Source organism: Rhodnius prolixus, unplaced genomic scaffold (genome assembly GCF_049639745.1).
Source record: "Rhodnius prolixus isolate KJV_2025 unplaced genomic scaffold, Rpr scaffold_3, whole genome shotgun sequence".
Classification (NCBI taxonomy): Eukaryota; Metazoa; Arthropoda; class Insecta; order Hemiptera; family Reduviidae; genus Rhodnius; species Rhodnius prolixus.
Window position 1 is genome coordinate 33,485,841 of NW_027411603.1, and position 26,577 is coordinate 33,512,417.

Genomic DNA, 26,577 nt, shown 5'->3' on the forward strand with positions numbered 1-26,577 from the left:
TTACACAAGATTGGCTAACGATACACTAGAGGTAGAGCTTTTCAGTTTAAAAGTAGAATGTATACAGACTGTGCGGGATTTTAGGCGAGAGTTCAGTGCCCTCGCCTGTAGTACTACTCGATTGAGAATGGCCAGCGCATGCGGAACTGCGAGCACACAAATACATATACACTTTTATCATCTATCCATACACTAATACATGGATCTAGTAAACAAGAAATTTTACACACAAATACATTGGATACGCCAGAGTACATTGACCGTGGTCAGGGGATGAAGTGTAAAGGGAGAACATTCAGAGTTATAACCAGACCATGGTATAGCTTGTGGTGTATTGTGTTGGGGTAGGTCCGTGTACCCATGGGTGCCCGAGGGACAGGTGAGCCCCCCTGATTTTCTCTTTTTCTTTAAATTATTCCTTAATTTTCCCTTTCATTCCTTAAATAGTCTAATCAATATTCACTTTTCTCTGTTGTACATTTTCAATAATTGTTTGACTTCATTTAAAGCAAATAAGTGATGGCAATAAATAGCATTAGTTAATAATACTAATATTGCAAATATTATTTTAAACCATTAAAAGTGAGCCATTTTGAATGGTGGAGTAGGTACAAAATTAATTTTGCATCCAATGAGCCAAAATTTTGTAAGCGTCTAGTTTTTTACGCGATCTCTCTTTAGCCCAAAATTCATTTTCCTTTACAATTCGTGGTAAATAATAATAATAATAATTATTATTATTATTACTATTATTATAATAAGTGATACAAACTGCGAACTTATGCATAACTAACTCCTCTTATGATTAAATTTAAATAATTAAAGACATTTCAATGAAAAATTTTCGAATCAACAGAAAAAATGGCCCCCTCACTTGAGATAACATAAATAACAATAATTTTAATTTTCTAAAAAAATCTGACCAATTTAGAAATCAAACAATTCTGATTCAAATAATAAATAATCTAATAAATCAAATAAATCTAAACTTTTCGAATAAAATGCCTCTTAACGAAATAAATTGTGACCAAATTGATGCATTCGTCTAAATCAAAAAATAAAATTCTAAATTTATGCAATTTGAAACTTTATTTAATACACAAACTATCACAAGCAGTAATGCCAACATTGTTTAACTAATAAACAATTATATCACGGAAAAATCAACTTATAACTTCAAGTAATTGGATTGATTTTCCCATAGTTTAGCTCCATTTTATTACTGATTTAAAAAATATGTAATTATCAGATTAAGATAACCAACAGAAAGGTAGCCAGCCCTTAATCAAGAAACATGATGGAATTTATTCCATGCTTTTAGGATGTGATCTAAAATTTAATTTTTCTCTTTTTCATTACAATTGTATTTGCCCATTTTAAATTTTGTTTTGTTTTTCAAAACTCTTTAAATTCAATAAATTTCTACATTTTCATATTGATTAATCTTTGGACGTCACGAGTCCACTTAGACTCCCTAACATCAAGGGTGAGAGGTGTGGTAACGAAAGTGAAAATCTGAAACTGGGTTAAATTCCTGTAAGCTATGTTTTTAAATTCTTCTAAATTTGTACAGGCAAGATAGGTACCTTTTGAAGTTTAAATTATTGTCACAAATTATTATTTCTTTCATTTCAAAAATAAGTTTCCATTTTTAAAAGGCAGTGGTATAAAAAAAAAAAAAACCTTAAAATTCTTGGGCGACTCGTCAGGGTAGGAATGTGGTTGAAATGGACGCCATTGCGCGTGGCTCTCGCTGTTCAAGCTTCGCTAGAAGTTTCTTCATTTTTTAAAGAATACAGTTAGAATTTCAGTGTTAAAAATCTTAAGAAAACTTAGTGTCCAATTTAATGTGTTCAAGCTGAAATTGCAGTGAATATTCACCAATTCAGACAGTTTTAGTTTTTTAAAAAGATTTTTTTAAAAAAAACATAAGATTCTCTTGCGCAACCTCCATTTTGTACAATTGTCAGACTAGGTTACTAGTTATTGGAGTCACAGAGAAAGTGTTCAAACTGATCGCTACATATGTCACCAAAATCAGTAAGTATTTATCTTGTTTTTTTCTGGAAAAAAATCCAAAAGGCACTTTTCAAAATTATTCTAAAATTTCCCAGCCAAATAGCCTAGCATACACTCTTTAGAATAGTTTTCATAGAGACTCTAAACAGAAGACCTTGAAGCTAAAGTAAATTCGCAGTTTTTCAAGAAAATAGTAAAATTATGTTTAAACTTAACTTTAATTAGTTAAAATTATACCAAAATTAATCATTTTATTATAAATTTATTCTCCCATCTAAACATAAAACTATTATATAAAATTCTCACAATTTAAATTGAAGAATAATAATAATATTCAAATATTAAAAAATTATGAAAAATATTGCAGATTTTATTCAAAACATCCTAACCCCAAAAATATTATTATTTCAACCTTGATAAAATTATCTATAATTTTTGTAATTTAGTTAAAACCTAAAGGCTCACATTTCTAAAATAATGAATTTAAAATCAACAAATTCTCTTTAACAAAATTATTCAAAAAGTGTTGAAAGGTTATCCCCTGAAACAAATTTAAATACATACAAACATTCAAGTGAGAAGTTCGAAATGTAAATCTATACCTGCAAAATTATCAATTTATTAAGAAGACATTTCGTAAGAAAATAAATAGATAAATGGACCTGATAATTCTAATAATAATGATAAAAACAGTGTAACCCAGATTTGATAAATTGGAATGGCATATTAGAAGTGTTTGGCAGAAAATGTTTTATCTAAGAGCATTGCGAAAAACACTGTTTTCCCTGTGATAAGAACAATTTTATTTGAAAATAATTTACCAAAATGCCCACACAACTTTTGTGTTAAAATGTTTAGATTTCTAAATCAAGATGAACTGGTGCAACAATAGACAAAAGTGCATCAATTTATTTAACTATTTATTAAAACTGACATCGAATTAACAAATTAAATGTTTTTGTAATGAAATTGATTTGTTTTTGTGATTTTGTTTCATACAAAAAGATTAATCAATGAAATATATTATGCAGCTTTATTTTCACAATTAAAGGTATTAGATTTGGTTTTAATACTTAATTTGGCTTTCTTAAACAACAGAAAACCCTAAATATTTCTTGAACTAATCTTATAACAAGTAGCAAATTTTGAACCAGTTCCAAGTGGGTCCGTAAATAGTGCATCAAGGGCATACTGATTGCAACAAAATGCACTTTCCTATTATAACGCCTACACTTAAAGTAAGCATATTTTAAAAGTATCAGTTTTTTACTATTATCAAATTATTTTATTTACACAAAATCATAAATAGTGCATCTTAACCAAAAACATTTCACTTCCACCTGTCCAAAATAATGTGCATCTCTGCAATTACATTAATGTAGTTTTTGGCCCACCTGTTTTGCAAGCAATATACATTATAGAATTATGCATTTTAGAATTCTAGCATCATTTTGGCTTACAATTAACCTGTAAATAGATAGATGTGTGGCCTCTGTTTAAGCAAATAATCTATTCAGCAAAAAATACGTATATAAATTGAAGAGGAAAAACAAGTATTTGGAACAAACTTAAAAAAATAGAACGATTGGATTCAATAACATGAAATTGTTTTATATATTGTGACCACATATTTCATACTTAATAAAAATATATTCCAATAAATATATTATCAAAATATAATAGAAAATTCTGCTTGACATTTACCTGCGCGTCATGTGGAATACTCGAAGAAAAGAGAGGGTTCTAATCAAATAATAATTCGTTACTGAAATAAATTTTTTTTAAAAAATATCTGAGTTATCATTTAATTCAACAATAGAAGCAAATGAGTTCAAGAAGAATTTATGTATTTTATAGACATCACAATTTGGCTAAAAATAATAGTAAAAATTGTGTAAAATGTTAACATGGTTGCCCGGTTTAAAAAAAAAAATGCACATTTCTAGAATCTAAAATATAATATATTGCAAAATTATTAATATTTGAATCTAATATGTCAGAAATGGAGTTTAAGGTTTGATTTAATTGGAAGAAAATATAAAACCAATTTCACTCATGATTTTTTCTTCTTATTGAATTAATTAATCAGTCATAAAAACAATGAACGATAGTTTGATTTGGAACACTGGAATTTAAAGTACATCAGAAATAAATCTAGCATGTTCTTACAGTTAAACAGTTTGAAAGATTACAACGTAGACAATCCTCCAGCTGCCAAAAAAAAGGTCCTTATGAAAGGCAACAATGGTGTCCGCAGCGAAGAGAAATAACAATGAGATCTTTAAAAGATTTGTTTGGTTTTAAGGTGGATATGAACTGGTAGATAGTCAGACAAATACACACAAAGACTTACAAAAAATTTTTTTTTTCTAATTCAAATAACCTTAAATCAATTATTTCTGATGTAAAGACAAATTAAAAATTATGCACGATAGTAGGCAAGTGTTGGTACAGCGAGAAAAGTTTACTTTATGAGGAGTGTTGATTCTGAACAAAACATTCTTCCGAGTCTCGTAGTTCTATCTAGATTAGAATTAATTCCAAACGGGCTAGCCAGAAAGCTGATTTGGACTTCACCTTCTACAGGAACACTGTTTTGTAGGATCTCTCTGATTGGTGCAATTCCTCTAAACCTGACTGATTATTGGCTAAGAGTCTAGTGATTAGTCGCAGATACCTGAACAAAGCATCAATTATGTTCTTCTTAGGATTTTTGGTTTGAAATAGAAAAAAAACCATAAAGATACATCAATGTACCAAAAATTTGGCCATAGAGTGTGATACTTTATTCCGCAAAATTAAGAAAAAGAAAAACTATTTGAATAAAAAAATTATTTCATTTTTCTAGTAACAATTTCTTAAGAACGTAGTTCATAAATAATCCATATTATATACGTTCAAAAAACATGCAACACCCCATTTAATTAAAATAAGACAAATTAAGACTAAGAAAAATCATTTCTATTTTTTGAAACTTTAGTGAAAGTAAATTTTTTTTATTTATTTTCATTTTTTTATTTTTATAATTATTGTTATGTTTATTTTTGTGGGCACGTGTGCTCACTTTCCTTGGTGCCCATCCAAATAACTTCATTGCAATATTAGCGCTTGCATGTGGACAAATTTAGCCATCACAACAAGGCCAATGTCTGCCCAGTATACCAAACATCCATTTGGCTCACAATTTAACTTCCGCTATTATTATTTTTATATTTAATATTTAGTTCAATTGTTTTTTTGTTTTGTTTTTTAATCTGGCACATTTGAGCTTAGAAAATTTACATTCATTTAAAGCTTTTTAAAGTATTTTGGTACTTACTTCAATTAAGCCACTGTTTACTTGATATCAAACATGATATCAACAGTTCTGGTTCCAACAGGTTCATTGTACATTTTGTATTTTATTTGAATATTTAAATACCACTAAGTTTTCAGGCTAACAAATCTATTAAAAATTCTATATCTAATGCTGGAATACATTCAAAAGATAGCAGCGGGTTAGTTTGCTTTTGTGGGAATCAAAAGATCTCCATAAGTATACATTTATACATAAATAGGTACATTAGTAGGTTGAGACTAATAAATAATTAAATAATTCATTCTTTTTTTAAACACATTATATACTATCTTTTGTTATAATTGTAAATGGTGCTTCTAATTATATTTCTACGACGAATGCAATTATTCGTGCATCTGAAATTAAGTTAAGTTGGACTAATCCATATTATTAAATAAACAGTAGTTTTTGTAACAAATTTATTTAAGTAAATAATTAAATAATTTATTTATTTATTTTTTTTTTTTTTGCGCATCAACAGCTGAGGTCATTAGCGCCCGGAGCTTTTTCCAGTGCACTGCCGGCCTCCGGACAGTGTTCTCTCGTTACAGACAACACTGTCCATCACCGGACAGTGAGCTGTAAGAAGCTCCTAGGAAGAGAAAATCTAAGGGTCAGCTGCTGGATTCGAACCCGGGACCTCCGCGTGGGAGTCCAGTATGCTAACCTCATAGCTAATCCCTTCCCTAATAATTTATTATTATTACTTAAATTGTTATATATATATTTATATATGTAGAAATTACATGGAACTGAATATTGATCACTTTTCTAAACAAATAATATTTAGAGTGCGAACGGAAGGCCTAAATTTAAATTATAAACCCTGGATCACTCGCAATTATTTGTGTTCAATGTGCAACCTCAGGTCTATTGAATCTACTTTTCATTTCTTGGCTGAATGCCCCATTATGAGAGAGTTCAGGATCCGATATTTTAATAAGCGTGTGCTTAATAAAGAAGAAGTTCTATGCTTACTAAATGGTAGTAATTGGAGAGCTCTGATTAATTTTGTAAAATGTGCGATGCGTTATAGGAGGTATTTAGTTAATGAATTTAACTATTAATTTATATATTGTATATAGTTCTCCTACTCTAATTATTATTACCAAATACTAAAGTAACACTTAAAACTAGTATTCTTATGTAAATATAGTTTTCTTTTCCTCACTTTTCTTTTCATTAAATATGTATTTATCATTAAGTTAATAATTTTTGTTTCAAATGAGACTCTGACAGACGGTAATGTACCACGTCATTGATGTTTATAGAAAGAATATGTATATTTTGTTTTCCCTATTCAAATAAAACATCATTATTATTATATTTATATATGTAGATGGGTTGCAATAGCTAGCGGTTAGCGCAAAGATAAAATGAATTATGGCACATACTAGGTAATATATATCGCCTTGCCTTAGATTTTATTCTATGCATTTTTTAAGAAAAAGTTATGGTAAAATAGGCCTCCATTTAAAACATCTGATGAAGGTTACGCTGCCAAAAAAAAATAAAATTGTACTTACGGTTTCTTTTCTGGACTCAGAAAGTACAGAAAATGTGTGTAAGGCCTTGAAATTGCCAATTTCGAACCAATTTTACCTTGAAATAGCCTGTAATAAAGTTCCTCCCCAAAAACATTGAAGAAACCATTCACAATAGAAACTATGCCTCAGACATGTTCTGAATATTGTAAAAACAACAATCAGAAAGAAATTGTTAAAAATAAAATTAGATCAGTATGCGCAAACATTGCAACGTATTTAACATTGTGCAGTATCAATGTCTTAACCAAAATAAATACAGTAAACTGATCTTATTCGGTTACTAACTCTTAAAATGCATATATTTATAGTACTCAACTATGGTCTTTCAAGAATATAAGACCTTGGACGGCTGACTTGATAGGCAAACCAGCAAGACTTGTCAGTAATGTTGGCATTGCCTACTGCTTGATTTTAACTAGTCCATTCGTCATCTTTTAGGATTGGCTTTTAGTTTCATTTCTTATTTAGACTGTTTTGATGAGTAAAAAATAATCTTTTTCTTTTGTCCTCTAGGTGATCGGCCTGGATAGGCATGGATTTGTGACCGCTGAACCAATCAAAGACTACCTGCTAGCAAAATTTCAATGCATTCAAGGAAATGAAGTATCCCGACAAGATAAGACAAGTTAGTTAACACAGTTATATTTTTTAAAAAAAATAAAAACTAACTTAGATAAACTTAGATTAGGCTTTAAATTTTAAACAGAATCTAATTTATGATAAATAGGATACTTGTTTTAATTAATTGAAGAATTTGATTATGGTTTAAGATATTTGTCCTTCAAAGTAAACTAGAGGACAAAAAATATGTTATAAAGATGAATTATTTGTAAAAAATCTGTTCTGCATATTACATTAAAAAGACAGCTCCTCTAAATGTCTGATTTTACGAGCAATAGATCTACAAAGTAGATTCTAGCAAAAAAATTGAATCAAGCTCAAATATAAGTTAACTATTGATATGAGATAGAATATAAGGTAACATTAGGGTATAACAGCCTTACTTCTGCAGGGTTTTAGAGGTTGTAGCTCACAAAAGTACGAGTATATGCAGCAATGAAAGTTTTTTAATGGTATGCAATTAAAAAATTTAATTGCTAAGTAGACTATGCTCATTATTTATCAAATTGCAGCTCTAAAACAAGATTAAGTGGATTAACTCGTCTACATCCACACATTGTCTACAATATAGCAACATTTTGCCATGCCATCAAGGGGTACAGAAGTCTTTTAGGATATCGTGGAAACGCTCCTAGGACTGGCCTGCTTTCGTTTCCATAACTTTTTTGCGCTAAAAGCTTGGATGCACCTGAATCTCATCTCCTGAATGCACATTCAAACTGTCTTGATTTAATTTTTGTTGGACTTAATAGACCAGTTTCTCAGTAATCTGCTTGCGTGTCTCAGAAAATTAGGACTCTAATACCACTGTTTGAAAGATCCTGCCAGTTTCTCTAGACATACTAAGGCTTGCCTCGAATAAGCACTGTACAGCCTAGCTTCTCCTACTAGGTTTAGGTGACTTCGGAGAACCCCACAGAGGCCTAAGCATCACAAAATAATAACTTTAAAAGATGATACTTATAGTATGCCTTTGTAACTTTCAAAAGATGCCTGAATAACGACTCACACAAGGCCAAAGACTCCTTGGCAGGGGTAAACGGTTGGTGCAAAAAGTTAGGGAAGAACCTTGAAGATCTATACCAGTTTTGTGTTCCTATGAGGCAATAGGATCCCAAAGTGGGATCCTATGGGGCAATAGATTGGAAGCATACTAACTTGAGGCTATGATGCTTTAAGTTACAACTCAGCAGGCGGCATTTAAATCTTACAAGCTTAAGCTTCACAAAAGCCATGATGTCATAATTCTCTTACGCAGTGGAAGTTCTTTGTATTTACCTCCACATAACAGATCAAGAGGTAATTATTGCAATAGTGGTTATCTGCACAGAAACCAAAACTATCAAATCCTACAAACTCATTTTAATACTTGTATTGAATTGCTCTTAATAATAAAATAAATGGTTTGGATGTTTGGAATCTCTCATTAGAACATTAGAGTCGAATCCTATGAAATTATCTATTATACTGAATCCTTGTTTGACAAACTAAAAATTGTCATCAAAGCTAGCAAACTTGGAGATTAATTAGTGCAAATCAAGCGTAGTCTTGGCATTGTTGGCTATATTTCTCAAATCTCTAAATATCAGAGACCATACTAAGAATTATTTAGATTCTCAGAGTGGCAGAGAACAGTTCTTGTTGTTCTCAGAAAAGCTCTAAAGATAATCACTGGCTAGCCCAAATAATTGATCAACCTCATTAATATCACTTCACTAGAATGTGACTTTAATTTCAGAACTTTCCAGTTCTTTCAGTTCTTTTGAGAAGTGGCCGCAACGATTTTCCTAATACTTGGTCGGCTCTCTACCAATCTAAGGATTAAAACTTTTCCAGCAGCATTTCAGAAGCTGATTAGTTTGATGCAAATAAGTTGAATGACGAAAGGGCTACTTTACAGAATATTTTTTTAAAGTTTCTTGGATAGATTTTAACGATTTCTTTTAACTTCATATACCAATTACCCACTTAAATGTCTACGTATATTTAATGAAAAATATTTTTTTACAAAATTTAATTTTAAATCAAACTTTACCATTACTGGTTACAAGCATTATGCAGGAGGTGTTTTATGATGTGAAGTCCATAATTTAAAAGATTATTTTCAGTTTACATTTACAACTTTTACTTAACCTCTTTTTTGGATCCAATCATTTTTCTATTGTCAAGAGTTCTCCATGTCAATAATTTGTCTTCTAAAATTCAAGAAAAATCCTACGTTACCTTAGCTATATTACAATCTATGATTTCTCCATTGGGAATCTCCCTTATTTTTTAATAAACGTTTTAACGATTTCCTTACAATTAACCTCAAATTAATCAAAGTATTCATACAGAAACCTAATACATTTTTAAAAAAATTAAATTAACCCTTTCAGCAGTTTAGCTTGTTTTCTTTTTGAATTATTTTGCATTAGAGTAGCTACCCTTTATAAAATACTACCCTAATTATCTAGCCTAATGCAAAATAATTCAAAGAGAAAATTTGGACAAACGTAGCAAAACGTGTATTTAGTCTTGCAACAAACATTTAGTTAATCAAACTAATGAAAACATATCAGATTTTCAAATTGAGGATTTGAACTACTTCTTGTTAATTAGATTAACTTCTAGTTCCAATATTGGAGTACCTTTTATTAAACCACTTTGAACCAAAAATTGTAGTTTTTTTTTTTTTTATCTCAAAATGAAATCAAGGAGAATACAATGATCATGATCTCAGAAATTCTTATATCTGACTTTACTTATATTCTTTAGAGTTCAGCAAATTTAGAACAGTTCCTTTTTGAGATTAAAAAAACTACAATTTTTGGTTCAAATTGGTTTAATACAAGGTTCTCTAATATTGGAACTAGAAGTTAATCTAATTATGAAGAATTAGTTCAACTCCTCAATTTGAAAATCTGATATGTTTTCATTAGTTAGATTAACTTAATTTTAATTAAATGTTTGTTAAATGTTCTATTTAGTATTCTAAATAGACGTTTAGCTAAAAATATAAATGCTGACAGTTTTATGTCTTCCCAAAATTGATGTTGCAAAAATTTAGTGATAATAATTTTTTAAAACTGTTAAATATCTTTCTCTTACTGCAGTTATTAAAGATCAAATTTTTGTTTAAGTTCTGTAACTGTCATTAGCGCCACCTCAGCAAGAGTGGTAAATTAGCTCAATTAAGATGGTGCTCAACAGAAAAATTTGTGTTGTTCCAATCTAGACATCTTCGTTTTAATCTCTCACTACCTCCCTTGTGGTTTGAACTTATTTCTGATAGAGCGCTCTGCAGTTACTAGATCCTCCATGTTGAGTTCAAATTAAAATTTGCTATTTTTTTAAAATAAACTTATCTCATTCAAAAGTATTTTTCTTCTCAGTTCTCACTCGATTTAAATATAAAATCATTACATTAAAATTATTTAAATAATTCTGGAACTCAATTAAAATAACTTTTAATTTCTTGAGTCAAAAATAAATAGATAAGACTAATGAGCCGACCAAAATCATTGCTCGTTTCAATAAAATCGTGAGCTCTATAATAGCAGAGTAGCGCAATATTTTTGATGTTAACTATGGTTAAGGTACTAACTCATTGATAGGTTTTGTATGACGTAGTAAAGTGAAATTTATTTAGTAAAATTAAATGTTAAGGGAGGTCTAGACTGATCGATATTAAGAGAGGGCGGGCTTAGGACAGACAGCAGTACGTTCCCGCCGTCTTTAAACCGCCCTATTTAGTCACCAGGGGCATCTGTATACTATACCACGACCTACCCTTCTTTATATCATGTTAACCATATTATAAACAAAATAACTGGCCATTCTGCTATTTGTTTGTTTTTAAAATACATGTTTAGAAGTTTTAATTTAAATTACTTCTACTAAATTATCTTTAATCTATTCCTATATAATTGAAATAAAATTTGGAACAAAAAGCTATTTAATTCAGTTCAATTCTCCTGATTTGTTATTCCATCGTTATTTATTAAATTCTGCAAAATTTTGTTTCCTTATTATTTTTAATTTAAATTATGAAAATTTAAATTTCCGCTGTACTTAAAAACGAGCAATTTTGAATTCAATTATTGGAACAATTTCTTGTTTATTTGGCTAAATTGACAAACTCATTGGTATATGTATGCCATATTAATTATTTTGTTAAAATATAACAAAATCCAGAAATAAAAACTTATGTTTACACACACACTAACGCAAATGTCTTTTAAAATAAATTCTAGCGGATAAAATTGAAACCGACTCAAGTTCAGTTTAGTTACAACACCGTGCCAATAGATGTCGCAAGCTGTATTAAAAGTAGGTCAGTAGTATTCTTGGCCAGTGTATTGACAATGTTAAGGTCTTTGCTGCTTTAGCTTGGCTAAAAAGTCTGGCCAAACGTTTGAAGCAATGTTAGTAGAATATGTAGGGGGTCGATATTTGATGTCTACAAAACTTGTACTAACCGTAGACAACTTCGTAGGCGTTGACATATACGGCCTGTTGGGTCACTTCCGTAAAGGGTTATTGCCCTTTAAAATTTTTTAAAATAACAGATATTTTTTATGATATAAAGATAACAAAAAATCTGAATAAGTCTGAAATTATTGTTAATAGGTTCAATTAAATAAGACTTATTAAGAGAATGTCTAACATAATAATTAGAAGAGAAAAAAAAAACAGAATATTTCAAAAAATATTATCACAGCTTTCATTTTAAAGCTGTGCAAATCAAATATGATTTGCTTCCATCAATTTTTGAAAAAGCCGTTTTTGCCCATTTTTGGCAACTTTTTATCTCGAAATCTGTCAGATCTGCGTTGTTACAAAAAATTACAGTTATAAAGGAGGGTTTGCCCTATAATTTAAAGAAAATTTGGGAATTTTATCTTTTATAGAAAAATATTAAAAAATTGTCAAAGTTGAGTGTTTTTCAACGTTACGCTTTTTCGTGCACTTTTTGACGATTAACCCTTATACAACTGTCCTACCGGACAGTTTTAGTTATCAAGAAGCTTGTTGGACTATTACGCCTTTTCTGTACAAACTTCACTAAACTTAAAAGTCAAGTTTTAAGAGGAGTTCAGTAAATTACTCAAAGGAACCTTAAGAGATTCTGATTGATTTGTTTTTCCTCTTTGATTACTTATTGTTTCTTATTAACATAGAATGTGATGTGAACTGTTGCAGGAGCAGGTAGTGATGGTTGAGGAAGGCGGTGGTGGTGTTGAAGGGAGTGCCTGGGACCCAACTACAACTAAAGAAGAAGAATTCGAGAAACACGCTGTCTACATAGTGCCTGACCAAGCTGCACCTCAGGGTTCGAACAATAGAGCAGAAGCGTCCTTACCTAGGAATCTGGTACTTCGACCGTCCCAAGCACTCTCAGATGTAATTATCTCTTAAGTAGTATATTTATATTAGGGTGGGTGTTTGTCTAGTGGTTATCGGCGTGGCTTTGTAAGTGGGAGATACCCAGTTCGTATCCCACTTTTGGCTAGATTTTATTTGTTAGAAAAAATTGTTTATAGTAAAGTATGTGCTTCTGGCCTCATCCACGACACCTAATTGGTAGTTGGACGTTAAGCTCCGCCTGAAAAAATAGGCAATTACTTTACTTTATATTAGTACCTAATATATGTAGTACATGTATCCGTAAAGAAGACGTAGCAAAGTCAAAATATCCTTCAGTAATTTTGTTTTATTTCAGTTTTTTAAACGCATAAACATACGGACAGTGCAAACATTTCAATCAAAACTCTTCCGACAGATAGTTGACGCTGCTTTCCACGGTGACTAACCTCACTCTTCACAACGACCTCAACATCCAGTTCGTACTCGCCAAGACTAAGTACCAAAAGTTCCATACTCTCTAATTGCTCTAATCCATTTATACAGTCTCTCGCTTTCTTTGTCATTTCTAACAATCCTCCTCGAGACATCCTTGAGAACAGAAGATCTTTGTCAACATCAATATCCTGCAGAGAGTGCTGCTACCGCTGAGTAGTTTCTCTTCTACAGCCCTATCACTATTTTCTTATTGTTTATATTTATATAAAGATTGAAACTTCATTATCAAATTCATAAAATAAAACATAACAGCAACTAAAACAAAAATAACAATAGTACTCATAACACATCCCATTAAATAATACATTAGTACATCCCTGGCTAATCTGCACAGACAGGAAGCCAACAAACAAACAAAAAAAAAAAAAAAAAAAAAAATTCATCCTGTGGGTCTATTGTAGTGCCCGTTAATTAGAACACCCCTTCCAGCCCTGTTTGTTTAACTAGACTCAGAATCATGGTGAGAGGGTCCTGGTCAAAGTAAAAAAGCGACGGAGTTTACTTCTCCAAGAAGCCGAACTCTAAGCCAAACCAGGCCCTGAGCAGTGCTATAGTCTGAAAATGGATCGACGGTGATTCAATCGGCTATACATATATTACGGTAAAATTGATTCTAAGAGGCTGCATTTTAGCTTGATTTAATATTTAAAGAATAATACTGGGTATAATCAGCCTTAATCAACAATTACAACTAATTGTATTTTGTAAACGTAATTATATACTCATCTTCGACTATGTGAAGCTGTTACACGGCAACCTTTTGCCACTACTAAAGAATAATCACAAGCAAGTCTAATCTGAAATATAGTCGAAATAGAGAATTTGAAAAAATCTCCTGAACTCTTTATTTTCGTAGACAACCTCAGCCCTGCTTCCTGCACTGATCTGTTCCCTCCAGGAACATATCTCCATGATCTTCTGGATACCACTTTACCAGATTTGATCTATCTTCATTTCTAAGTAAGAGCTGTTTGATGTACGATTGAATAACGCCGTTTTTCTTAACATCCTAGAGTTCTACCCTCTTTCTGACTTTCATGATTGCTTTAGAGCACCACTTCTCCCGTGCTTTCAAATTACCATCCACTTACAGCGCTCGCAAAGCACACGCTCATCATAACATTCTATTTTAAAATAGAATAGATTTTAAACTTATTCGTTCTTGACCAGACGTGCCATTTTATCTTTATCTAAGAAGCAAATAGTTCCTAAATAGATGCGTTCCTTAATTATGGTCCTACCTAAAAAGCGAAGGACAACCTCATTACCTGTTCTTATTGCCGCAATATACGCCATTTTCTTGGAGTTACCGTCGTGCTTTTTCATTATAAGCTAATTTAATGTGTAACTAAAACTAAACTAACATTGTATTACTGATTTAATTTTTTGTTTTTAAATGTACTGATATTGCTTCCAAGAGAGTTAATAATAATTCCTAAAGTAATTTGATGCGATTTCCCCCATTTACAAACATTCCTCTCACTTCTTTGGCCGGCTAATTGATTTTCACAAAGTTCAATTTAAAGTTCCAGATTAAGTATTTGATTCAGACATTGAATTACTGTTAAGTATCAAACTGTATAAAAATGTGCTATTACTTACTAATGGCCAACAGCAAAACTGATTCTAAAAAAAAACACTATGTAAATCTGTGAATATATATGGTAACTATAAAAGGATGAAGGATAACAATGCACTTTTGAAATCTTTTCCCATTGGCCAAGACTGTAAATACCTGGATTAGGAATATTAGTAATAAATAAATAACCTTTTGTTTTTTTTTGCTTTTGTTCATCTTTTCCTTTTTTATAAAGTGTTTACGGATTGATTGTTTCAGGTGATGGGAGTTTGGAGTACCAGTTACATTCCTAGAGGTACCAGGTTTGGACCATTGGTAGGAGAGGTGTACGCCAAAAATGATGTGCCTACCACTGCCAACCGCAAATATTTTTGGCGGGTGAGAAAAAAAAGAAAATATATCGCTTATTCTATTGGATCTATTAGAACATATTTTGATTGTTTTTGTTGTTTTTAATTCTAGGTTTATAAAGAAAATCAACTATTCTATTATATAGACGGTTATGACGTGTCTAAATCAAATTGGATGAGATACGTTAACCCAGCATACTCATCAGAATCTCAAAATCTAATCGCATGCCAGTATAAGGTAAAAATACTTGGAAACGTAAATTGCTTTAATAATTCATATGCCTCTCTCTCCCTATCAAAAAATAAAAAGAAGCACAATTTGCTTTCATCTTTTCAATGAATTTGCGCTCATTTATTACCAAGTTGTCAAGTAATTCTTCTAATGCTTCATAAATTCCATAAATACTAATTTAAAATTTAATACAATAAAACAAGCCTAAAAGTGACTGTTTCTTGTTATAGATGAGTATTTATTTCTACACAATTAGGCCTATATTACCGAACCAGGAATTATTGGTGTGGTACTGCAGAGAATTTGCAGAGAGACTGAATTATCCTTTAACAGGAGAGCTCATGCTGCAAAGGATCAGTAAGTTAAATTTCTAGAATAAAAAAAAAAAATCAATATTTTACGAATATTTCAAATGATGCAACAAACTTGATCGGACAAAGTATTAAGATAGCCAATTTTTGGCTAAATAAAAGTAATATCTAATTTTATATCATACTTTTTTCGAGTAAATTTTGTGTCACCAAGTACTTTGTTTATTCTTTTTTATAAACAATCAGAACAGCATTCGGACCTCAAGGACCAATACAAATTTTGTAATCCTGCGAACCACTGCTAATAATTACAATTAATGTGTTTTTTTTGTTTTTGTTCTTCCTGCATTTTAAGTTATGTGCAACAATAAGTCAAAAGTAGATTAAATCTTAAATGACTAGGAAAACAGCAGAGTAGAACACTTCCTTGCCAATCACTTACATTCTGAATAATACGAGGGTAGTTTGAAAAGTCCGTGCAAAAATAAAAACTACTTAATTTTTTGGGGTAAACCTTTTTTATTTTTCAACATAGTCTCCTTTGAGGCTTATACACTTCGTCCAACGCTGCTCTAGTTTGTTGATCCCTTCCGAATAATAGGATTTGTCCAAGTCTGAAAAATAGCCATTCGTTTCTGCAATCACCTCCTCGTTTGAATAAAATCTTTTTCCCGCCAGCCATTTCTTCATATTGGGGAACAAATAGTAGTCCGAGGGAGCCAAGTCTGGAGAATAGGGGGGATGTGAAACGAGTTGGAACCCTATTTCCATTAATTTTGCGACCACAACCGCTGAGGTGTGAGCTGGTGCGTTGTCGTGATGGAAAAGGACTTTTTTGTGGGCCAATCGTGGGCGTTTTTCTTGCAGCTCGGTTTTCAAATGGTCCAATAACGATGAATAATATGCACCTGTAATAGTTTTACCCTTTTCCAGATAGTCGATGAGGATTATTCCTTGCGAATCCCAAAAGACAGTCGCCATAATCTTTCCGGCCGAAGGAACGGTCTTCGCCTTTTTTGGCGCAGATTCCCCCTTGGTAACCATTTGTTTAGTTTGTTCTTTGGTCTCAGGAGTGTAGTGATGTATCCATGTTTCATCCACAGTGACGAAACGACGCTTAATGTCCTGCGGATTCTTCTGGAACAGCTGCAAACCGTCCTTGCAACACTTCACACGATTTCGTTTTTGGTCAAGCGTGTGCAATCGCGGCACCCATCTTGCGGATAGCTTTGTCATGTCCAAATGTTGATGCAAAATATTATGTACCCGTTCATTCGAGATGCCCACAGCACTAGCAATCTCACGCACCTTCACTCTTCTGTCATCCATCACCATATCATGGATTTTATCAATGATTTCTGGAGTAGTAACCGTCCAGAACGTTCAGCGTCACTTGTGCCCATATGGCCACTCCGAAAATTTTGAAACCACTTATAAACTGTTCTAATCGAAGGTGCAGAGTCACCATAATGTTTATCAAGCTTCTCTTTAGTCTCCTGAGGCGTTTTGCCTTTCATAAAGTAGTGTTTTATCAACACACGAAATTCTTTTTCGTCCATTTTTTGAAAATCACTCGACTTCCTCGATTCAAACGAATGCCAAACACAAAGAAATAGACCGATCTGGCTGAAACTTGGTGTGTGTTCTTCCAAGAGATGCTACTAACTAAACATAACCTCGATACGCGCCAGTAGTGCTATCTCTCTGACTTTACACGGACTTTTCAAACGACCTCGTATTATCTTTTTATTATTATAATTAAAAAGTAGCGCAGTATGATGATATTTTATCTGGATAGGCTGTGGCCGGTTGAAAAGAATAACAGAGATTAGTGTTATTACACTTGATGCGCACATCGACTATCTCACAACGTCCGGAGATAGACTAGTAGATAGCTTCCAGACTCTGTAGCGTCAAGTAATAACTACAAACTGGAGTTAGTGAACAGCGCAAGAGCAGGGGCCGAGAAAAGCAATACCTTTAGTATATAAATTTTTAACGCTTTCGTTTTTATTCAAAATGATTGACTAGACAGAACTGCATTCATAGCTGAAATATAGGTAGTTAACAAAAAAATTAAAAGCAATGTTTTGTTCTTTTCTTAAATATTTTGGATAGAACCAAATTCAACCTTGAAGCCTGATAGCTACGCCATTGTCATTAAAGATCAGTCATACAATTAAACAAATTCCAATTTAAAAACAAAAAATTATAAATTTGTATTTAAAAAATATTTCGAAGCAGAAAGTTACGAAAGTCACTGATTTCAGAACTTACCTTTCCTCTTCGAGTGACTCAGCCTTCTTTCACGGCTAAAGTGACTCTTACATTCTAAACATAATAAACTAAACTTAATTCTAAACCCAAAAAAACTAAAATAATAAACCATACCTAATGTGCTAATAAGCAAAAATTCGTGGAACTGTTGTAAAGGACGCTTTTCTGGCTGTGCACAAATTTTATACAAAGCTGTGGAAGATTTAAGTTAAAGCTTTGACTTTTTTTTGTTCTGTTGTGGTGTCATTGCTTATTATGTCCTAGTTAAGCAATCGTTAAGAAAGCAAAAGGCCCAAAGAAAGATTCGCAATTAGGTATTATCTCTTACCAACTAAAGTTAGGTTTTAAATAAGGTTTATCTTTAGAGATAATGTCTTTGAAGAAATTTTCTTAAGAATCAAAAATTTCGTAAAAGATTGATTGCATTTTTGCCTGAGAAAAATAATGTACAATAAGTTACAACCTATTGACTGGAAGTATTGAGTAAGACAACGGATTTTTGCATAGTCATTGACTTCAAAATGTCAAAGCGTTAATTCTAATACCGAGTGATTGATATAAAGCATCCAGAGTAAGATATTGGGGTTAGTGGATAATACAAAAATAATCTTAAAAAATTCGGTGTTAAATGACTTAAAAGTTGACATTGTAATACCAACAAGAGTCATGTTGCATACGATTTATCAATAAAATAAGTAAATTAAAATAAGAAAAATAAAAACAGATATTATAGAAGTTCAGTAATAAATAGGTTTGCTAATTACTTATTTTAAACAAGGTATGTGAAGTTTAGTGGTTCCCATTACTCCTCAGATACCAGTTAACGATTCCCTGTGATGGCATTCGCATTTTTTAACTATTAAATAAAAATGAACAAAATTTATTCCTATTGCAGGACAACAAGTACAACAGGCAGGGACTGGCGGATTAAAAGTGGAGACTGCAGCACAAGATGTTACATCTTCAACTGTTGTAGTGGTGAATAATGAAAGCAGACAACAACAGCCAGAAAAATCTGAACTACATTACGATAGGCTAAACAATAACTATACACCACCCGAATACCCGCATACAACGGAAAGGCCGGCAAGGCCGGAAGAAACACCTCCACATCATCAGGAAGAAGAAGAAGAGCATAATAAAGAAGACGTTCATGAAAAAGAGACGTGCGGCGATGGATCTGTACGATCGGATGAAGGTTATCACTCACATGGTTATCACGACGAAGTGTTGACGCCGCCAGAACATTCCAGTGATTCGGATGATGGTGACAACAATTATGTTCTGGATTTTAGGTATTCAACAAAGACATATATAATTAATCTTGTTTTATAAATTAATTGATAATAAGAGGTGACTCTAATTACATTTATAGAGAGGGCCTCCAAAAATAAGAAGATGCTCTTAAGCCACAAATGGTTCAATAGTGCCCACCGATAATTTTTCTTGATGGTTCTCCTAAAAATAACATAATTAGCCCATTTCATCAACATCAGACCGCTAGATGACGCCATCACATTATTTATTCAGTACAACCAATCAAAAAGAGCTTCGTTTTCTCGTTCTAACATTCTATTTCAAGACAAGGGTTTGATCATACATAAAAGTTCGTCTAGCTTTGGAAGTAGAAGTTCATAAAAAAAAAGGAAAAACGGAAAATCATCCCTAGTTACATAAGGAATTCCTCATTTTCAGGCCAGGGTTGGTTCGTACACATTAGGTCGACTAGTTTTTGAAGCAGCAGTGCATAAAAATGGGAAGAAGTGGAAAATCTTTGTTAGTTTTCATAGAAATTCCTCATTTTCTCGTTCTAACATTCTATTTTTAGGCCAGGGTTGGTTCGTACACATTAGGTCGACTAGTTTTTGAAGCAGCAGTGCATAAAAATGGGAAGAAGTGGAAAATCTTTGTTAGTTTTCATAGAAATTCCTCATTTTCTCGTTCTAACATTCTATTTTTAGGCCAGGGTTGGTTCGTACACATTAGGTCGACTAGTTTTTGAAGCAGCAGTGCATAAAAATGGGAAGAAGTGGAAAATCTTTGTTAGTTTTCATAGAAATTCCTCATTTTCTCGTTCTAACATTCTATTTTTAGGCCAGGGTTGGTTCGTACACATTAGGTCGACTAGTTTTTGAAGCAGCAGTGCATAAAAATGGGAAGAAGTGGAAAATCTTTGTTAGTTTTCATAGAAATTCCTCATTTTCTCGTTCTAACATTCTATTTTTAGGCCAGGGTTGGTTCGTACACATTAGGTCGACTAGTTTTTGAAGCAGCAGTGCATAAAAATGGGAAGAAGTGGAAAATCTTTGTTAGTTTTCATAGAAATTCCTCATTTTCTCGTTCTAACATTCTATTTTTAGGCCAGGGTTGGTTCGTACACATTAGGTCGACTAGTTTTTGAAGCAGCAGTGCATAAAAATGGGAAGAAGTGGAAAATCTTTGTTAGTTTTCATAGAAATTCCTCATTTTCTCGTTCTAACATTCTATTTTTAGGCCAGGGTTGGTTCGTACACATTAGGTCGACTAGTTTTTGAAGCAGCAGTGCATAAAAATGGGAAGAAGTGGAAAATCTTTGTTAGTTTTCATAGAAATTCCTCATTTTCTCGTTCTAACATTCTATTTTTAGGCCAGGGTTGGTTCGTACACATTAGGTCGACTAGTTTTTGAAGCAGCAGTGCATAAAAATGGGAAGAAGTGGAAAATCTTTGTTAGTTTTCATAGAAATTCCTCATTTTCTCGTTCTAACATTCTATTTTTAGGCCAGGGTTGGTTCATACACATTAGGTCGACTAGTTTTTGAAGCAGCAGTGCATAAAAATGGGAAGAAGTGGAAAATCTTTGTTAGTTTTCATGGAAATTCCTCATTTTCTCGTTCTAACATTCTATTTTTATCCCGTTAGCATAAACAATGCACAGAATTGGAGAACACGGAGAACAGGGTAGCGACACCACTTCAATATACATTTAGTTCTGTAATGGCTAAAATTTGCTCTTCTAAGATGTAAAAAAATTTTCATTCTTCTTGAATTTTTTTTTAAAATTGGATTTTGTAACATCGTTTTGCGGCGTCACTAGATAGTAGTTCTTCTTAGTATACTTGCAATGTAAGAAGTAATATTTCGGGCATTCCAAGAAGAATGTTATGCCGCTATACCCTAACATTCCTATAATAATGTATGGAGTAGTACCAAGGTTAGGGCTGGAAGTATATCTTTTATATACCCAGGCTTCTTTAGCCGGAAAAATATCGGAAAAAAGCAATTTTTAATAAGTTATTATCATTTTATATTTATTAACGTAATTTTGTTTCAGCAAAAAGAATCCGGGAGAAACAATGGAAACCATTCAGGAAGAGGTGGTCTGTTCAGAAGCGGCTCCTGTTCAACAGCAACCCAGTGCGCAAACGGAACCTCCAGTAGCTGATAGAAATGAATATCGTAAAGTCAAAATTAAGATGAGCAAGGCTTACAGTGGTAATGGAGTTAGTGGAAAGGATTCTGCAAAAGAAGATAGTCCTTCTCCGCCACCGGCTCCGCAATTGGCAGAACCAACTGGACCAGAACAAAGGCCATATTTTGAAGCTCCGCAGACGTCTATTCTTGAAAATATACTGTTAAGATCTAGAGAAAGAAGAAATTCTACAACTCCCCCTCCAACATCTCCAACAGAAATGGCGTACTCTTATAAAAAGTCGCAAAGGTAAATTTTCCGCTAAATGTCATTTAAACCAAGAACACAAAATTTGAATCAATTGTTAAGGTGATACTGGGATAAGTTTGATGGACGAACTGAATAGGTTATATTATTAAATTGGGTGAATTCGCTATCACTATTATTATTAATAGACAAATGGTTCGATGGTAAAATAGTAGAAAAGTATTTATTTTTTGTGCTAAAACCTGCATCGCGAATTCTAACCTCTAGCAACAAGATCCGGTAGTTTACTAAATTTAGTTCAATCTGTTATTAGGTCACTTTAATGAGTGTTCATCGGGTTATTTCAGCATTGCTCAGATATTCTGTCGTACAGTTTTCCTCACTAATCTGTCCTTCTCACAAGGCTAGTTCAGCAAAGCCAAATTTGGAAAATTTCACATTATCAGGCGGTTTGTAGGGATCTTTCATCTATGGATAATAACTTCATCACAGTAACGTCTTCATTGCTCTTTTACCTGCTAAAAACTAGCTTATGTTCTTGGTGTCTAACATTGTGAAGTTTATTGCAAGGTTATTATAACGCCCTTACACGTCATTTATTATTCTACATTTTGATTTAGTCGACTGATTCTTAATAAGATCTTTATCTCAAGTAAATATGTAAAAATCTAATGCTTTTAATTTTATTTTTCATGAAATATAAATTCCAACTTTTTCTGTATAGGCGGGTAGAGTTCCTATAATAATTCACATAGTATTATAAAATAAGGGTTCGAAAACTTTGCAGGACATTAAATATCAATTTAGTACATTACAAAATATAAAATAAATTGTCCTTGAAGTATTTTGAGAATTATAGAAAAGAAAGACACGTTGTTCTTCGATTCTGAATTGTTAGATCTGAAGAGTCTACCATAAATAAGCATTAAAAAGGTAATAAACAAGGACGTGAGAAGGAAAGACCTTTCTAATATTTACATGAAGAATTTGTCTCAATGAAAATTCAGAGTATTCATTTTAATAGTTGAATTATCAGAGGCTGAAATTGGTTTGCAATGTGCCTTGCCAAACGTGCAAAATCTTTTTAATTTTTCAGGTACGGAAATCTACCCAGTGTAAGCCCTGATTCAACATTGAGTCCTCCAGTGAGGCGATACACGCCCCCGCCGACCTCACAGCTACAAGCTGCACCGCCACAGGCAGCAACCCATCACCAAGCTGCGCCTCCTCAACCATCTCAATACGAGTACCAATATTATCCTCCACATTATACAGTTCCAAGTTCACAATATTCGCCTCCAAGCAGCTCTACAACATATTTACATAACTCTCAGCCTGCAGCTCTTTCTAATGAAGATTATAGAGGACCACTTTCGCCAAATGGAACTTCTCGAGGGTACCGCTCACTACCATATCCTCTGAAGAAGAAAGATGGCAAAATGCATTATGAATGTAATGTTTGTTACAAAACGTTTGGACAGCTTTCAAATTTAAAAGTTCATTTGAGGACACACTCTGGAGAAAGGCCTTTCAAATGTAATGTTTGTACGAAGAGCTTTACCCAGCTGGCACATCTGCAGAAACATCACTTGGTCCATACAGGTATAAATCCATACTGTTAACTAATTTTATTTGTATTTATTTTATTTTCACAATAAGCAGGTAATAAAATATGAAATTTATAATCTTTTAAAATGAAAAAGTAACTAAGAATTAGTGAGTGAAAAATTCAATTTCTAATTTACACATTGCACTCAGAATGTAAAGGGGAACATGAAATCTTCTATTTTGATTAATAACTAATTTTTATTTAAACTATTTGCGAATTGAATAGACATAGTTGTATTGTAAAGTGCCTTTGCAATGGCAAGGACTCTCAAATTAGTTGAACTACTTTTAATGTAAACTCATCAAAACCGGGCTTACTGAAATTATAGAAACTACCTACATTCTTAAAGTCTGGTAGGTTCGAGCACAAAATTTTCCATATCAAACATTACAAGTTATAATACAACTATTGCTTCTACAGATGAGGTGATCCTTCGGTGATCGAATCTTATCATAAAACGTTAGACATACTTCATAATAAAAGAAAGAAATTTGTAATAACAATGTAGAGTAGTCAATTATTGTTTAGTTTGTGTTTGTTACAAGTACAATTGAAGGTGTTTTCTGAAATTGATTATTCTTAGCTCACAAAACTTGTGCCAATTATTCACAAATAAACTCCATGCTTACAACGTTGCCATTTTTTTGCTCTCATTAATGTGCTGTAGTTCAAAGGTTTATTTGTTCTAAAAAAGAAATTATTACAACTTTTCCAGGAGAGAAACCTCACCAGTGTGAAATATGTAAGAAAAGGTTCAGTTCAACATCCAATCTAAAAACACATCTGAGACTTCACTCAGGACAGAAGCCTTATGCCTGCGATCTTTGTCCGGCCAAATTTACACAATTTGTTCATTTGAAATTGCATAAGAGGCTACACACAAATGAAAGACCCTATACTTGCCAAGGTTGCAACAAGAAATATATAAGCGCTTCTGGGCTAAGGTTAGTTATCAATTTTTGTATAAATCAAAAAATAATTAACTAAGACAATAACCTAAATAATCTAATAACGCGAAATAAACAAATGTAGTAGTATTGTTAAGTGCCTTTGCAATGGCAAGGACTCCTGAATTAGTAGAGCTACTTTCAATGTAAGTAACTGTGTCTGCTAATGTTTAGTGCATTTTGTTATAATGTTTAGTTAATTATTTTGAACACAAATCAATATCTAGCGCATTTTATCTTTACAAAAAATGAATACCTGTTTTAGAATTGTCTTAATTAGTTGCAAAGTGAAACTAATTGTAAACTTGAAAACAAATACTTTATTGCTCTAAATGAAGCTTAAAACCTTCGACCACCATCTTTAACTATTTCAAGGTATCCTCAACTCTCCACAATTTTTGGCCGATTTAACTATTACTTTTGACAGCCCTTTTTACTGTCTAGTTAACGTGGGTGAGCTAACAAAATTACTCTTATCTAAAGACACCCAACAATTAAATAATCAACTGTAATTACCTAAAAATGTTAAGTATTTGATGGCCAAGTATTCAAATTAAATACTTGTCATTATTAAAGCCTCTGTTACCGGATGAATTGTTTATATATCTTTTTGTAATCTTGTAATTTATTGAGGATAAGTTTTTGTCTTTCCACTTGCGCCATTTGCATACAGTGTTTGCATTGCTCGTGTTATTTTTAAGTCTAATCAGTATAAATTTGAAAATGCAATGCTTAATTTCAAGGAAAAACTTCACAACTGTTTATAATCTACTAGCTTTTATACTAGTAAAGCAATCCAGCGATGCCATGAAATTCTGGAAATACGGTTGTTACGCGTAGCGTTTAGGCTTGGCTTTCTTGTCTATTCTTAAAAATAACATAAAAATTCGAAAAAAAAACTTGCAGCGAACTGAGAAGTGAGGACAGCTCCAGAAAATTTGAGTACTTCTAAAGAAATATTTACTTATCCATTATTTTATAATATTCCTTAGTATTGCAAGCATCGTGTCTTTTGAAACGAATATCTAGAAGGTAATAAAATAAATCTTGAAAACTAAGCGCAAATTACTTGAATGGAAGCCTAGGAGAAGGATATTGAGTATAATCCAAAATGGTGGTCGAAAAGTTAACTTGGCTCTTTTTACTAGACCCTCATTCTGTACTTTACTGTTATTATGTTATACTTTAGAACTCATTGGAAGACTACAAGTTGTCGACCTAAACACATGGACGAAGAGGTGTTGGAACAAGCAATCGCAGCAGCTGCTGGTTCCCCACCGCCTGGCTATTACTATGATTATGCGAACGCAGACATTAATATGGGTTAGCGAAATACAATCTTACTTTAGATATCTAAGTAGTGGGAACCAAACCATTGAAAAGACAATTTTATGTGCATCTAATTCCCTTGCTATCCCCTTAACAGTGTAAAAGATCTTAATGAGTAACATATACATGTATTGTATATATGAAACTGTCTGTCCCAAATTTAAAAATTATATAAGCATGAAATTATATAATTCAAAATCTACGAGTGGAGGTTTTGTTTGCTAGAATTTTAAACATTATGTTGTAATAGACTTCATCCGGATTGTTAGTGTTGAAAGGTCAGAAACAGCAGAGCAAAAGGTCAAGTGCTGGTTGATAGCGATACCTAGGGGACGTAGAAACTATGAAGAAACCTTGCCTTGAGGTGTTTTCAGCTAAAGGTACCCAAAAAGTTAACTGGCTTGAGACCAACAAGCTTCAATAGTGATGGGTTTGGCCTTCTGATGTCGGATAGTCTGAATGTCCACTCACCAAGAGTGAATCTGAATTCTTTTGGACCAGGCTAGTTTTAGCCCAATGATTGCAGCTCAAGTGCGATTAATGCCAGCTACCAAATTTAGTAAATTATAAGTGCGTTATTTATCAGAATTAAAAAGCAGTTACTAAAAATAGGCAACTAAGAATTACAAACAAGACTAAGCCGAAATTGAATGACTGTGAGTGAGACTTCACTTTAGAGACTTACTCGAAAGCTTGTTACTTCATTGCTTAGAAGTAGTTCTTTTAAGGAAAATAATAAGTTAAAAATTAGTTTTATTAAATAACTTGATAAATGCGATGCAACTTGGGATAAACAATTACATTTTGTCCAGCAAATTAGAAATAACAACCGATCTTCTCAACAACTAAATTACTACTGCCTATATTCCTCACTCAAAACAAAACAATAGCTTTCTTTCATATTAATTCAAGACCTGA

At 32.4% G+C, this 26,577-nt stretch overlaps 1 protein-coding gene across 1 annotated transcript in view; it reads left to right on the forward strand.

Annotated features, from left to right (window-relative positions):
- The first annotated feature begins 1,346 nt into the window (after window positions 1-1,346).
- The window catches only part of Blimp-1 (PR domain zinc finger protein 1), a 29,092-nt gene continuing 3,861 nt past the window's right edge, over window positions 1,347-26,577 (forward strand). Inside the window, exons 1-11 of the mRNA XM_074124114.1 lie at window positions 1,347-2,040; window positions 7,417-7,528; window positions 12,709-12,909; window positions 15,206-15,325; window positions 15,410-15,535; window positions 15,760-15,886; window positions 19,013-19,412; window positions 21,430-21,816; window positions 22,871-23,376; window positions 24,099-24,327; window positions 25,520-25,653. Of these exons, the coding sequence (XP_073980215.1) occupies window positions 7,502-7,528; window positions 12,709-12,909; window positions 15,206-15,325; window positions 15,410-15,535; window positions 15,760-15,886; window positions 19,013-19,412; window positions 21,430-21,816; window positions 22,871-23,376; window positions 24,099-24,327; window positions 25,520-25,653 (2,257 nt within the window). The 5' untranslated portion in view covers window positions 1,347-2,040; window positions 7,417-7,501. The remainder of the gene's footprint in view (window positions 2,041-7,416; window positions 7,529-12,708; window positions 12,910-15,205; window positions 15,326-15,409; window positions 15,536-15,759; window positions 15,887-19,012; window positions 19,413-21,429; window positions 21,817-22,870; window positions 23,377-24,098; window positions 24,328-25,519; window positions 25,654-26,577) is intronic.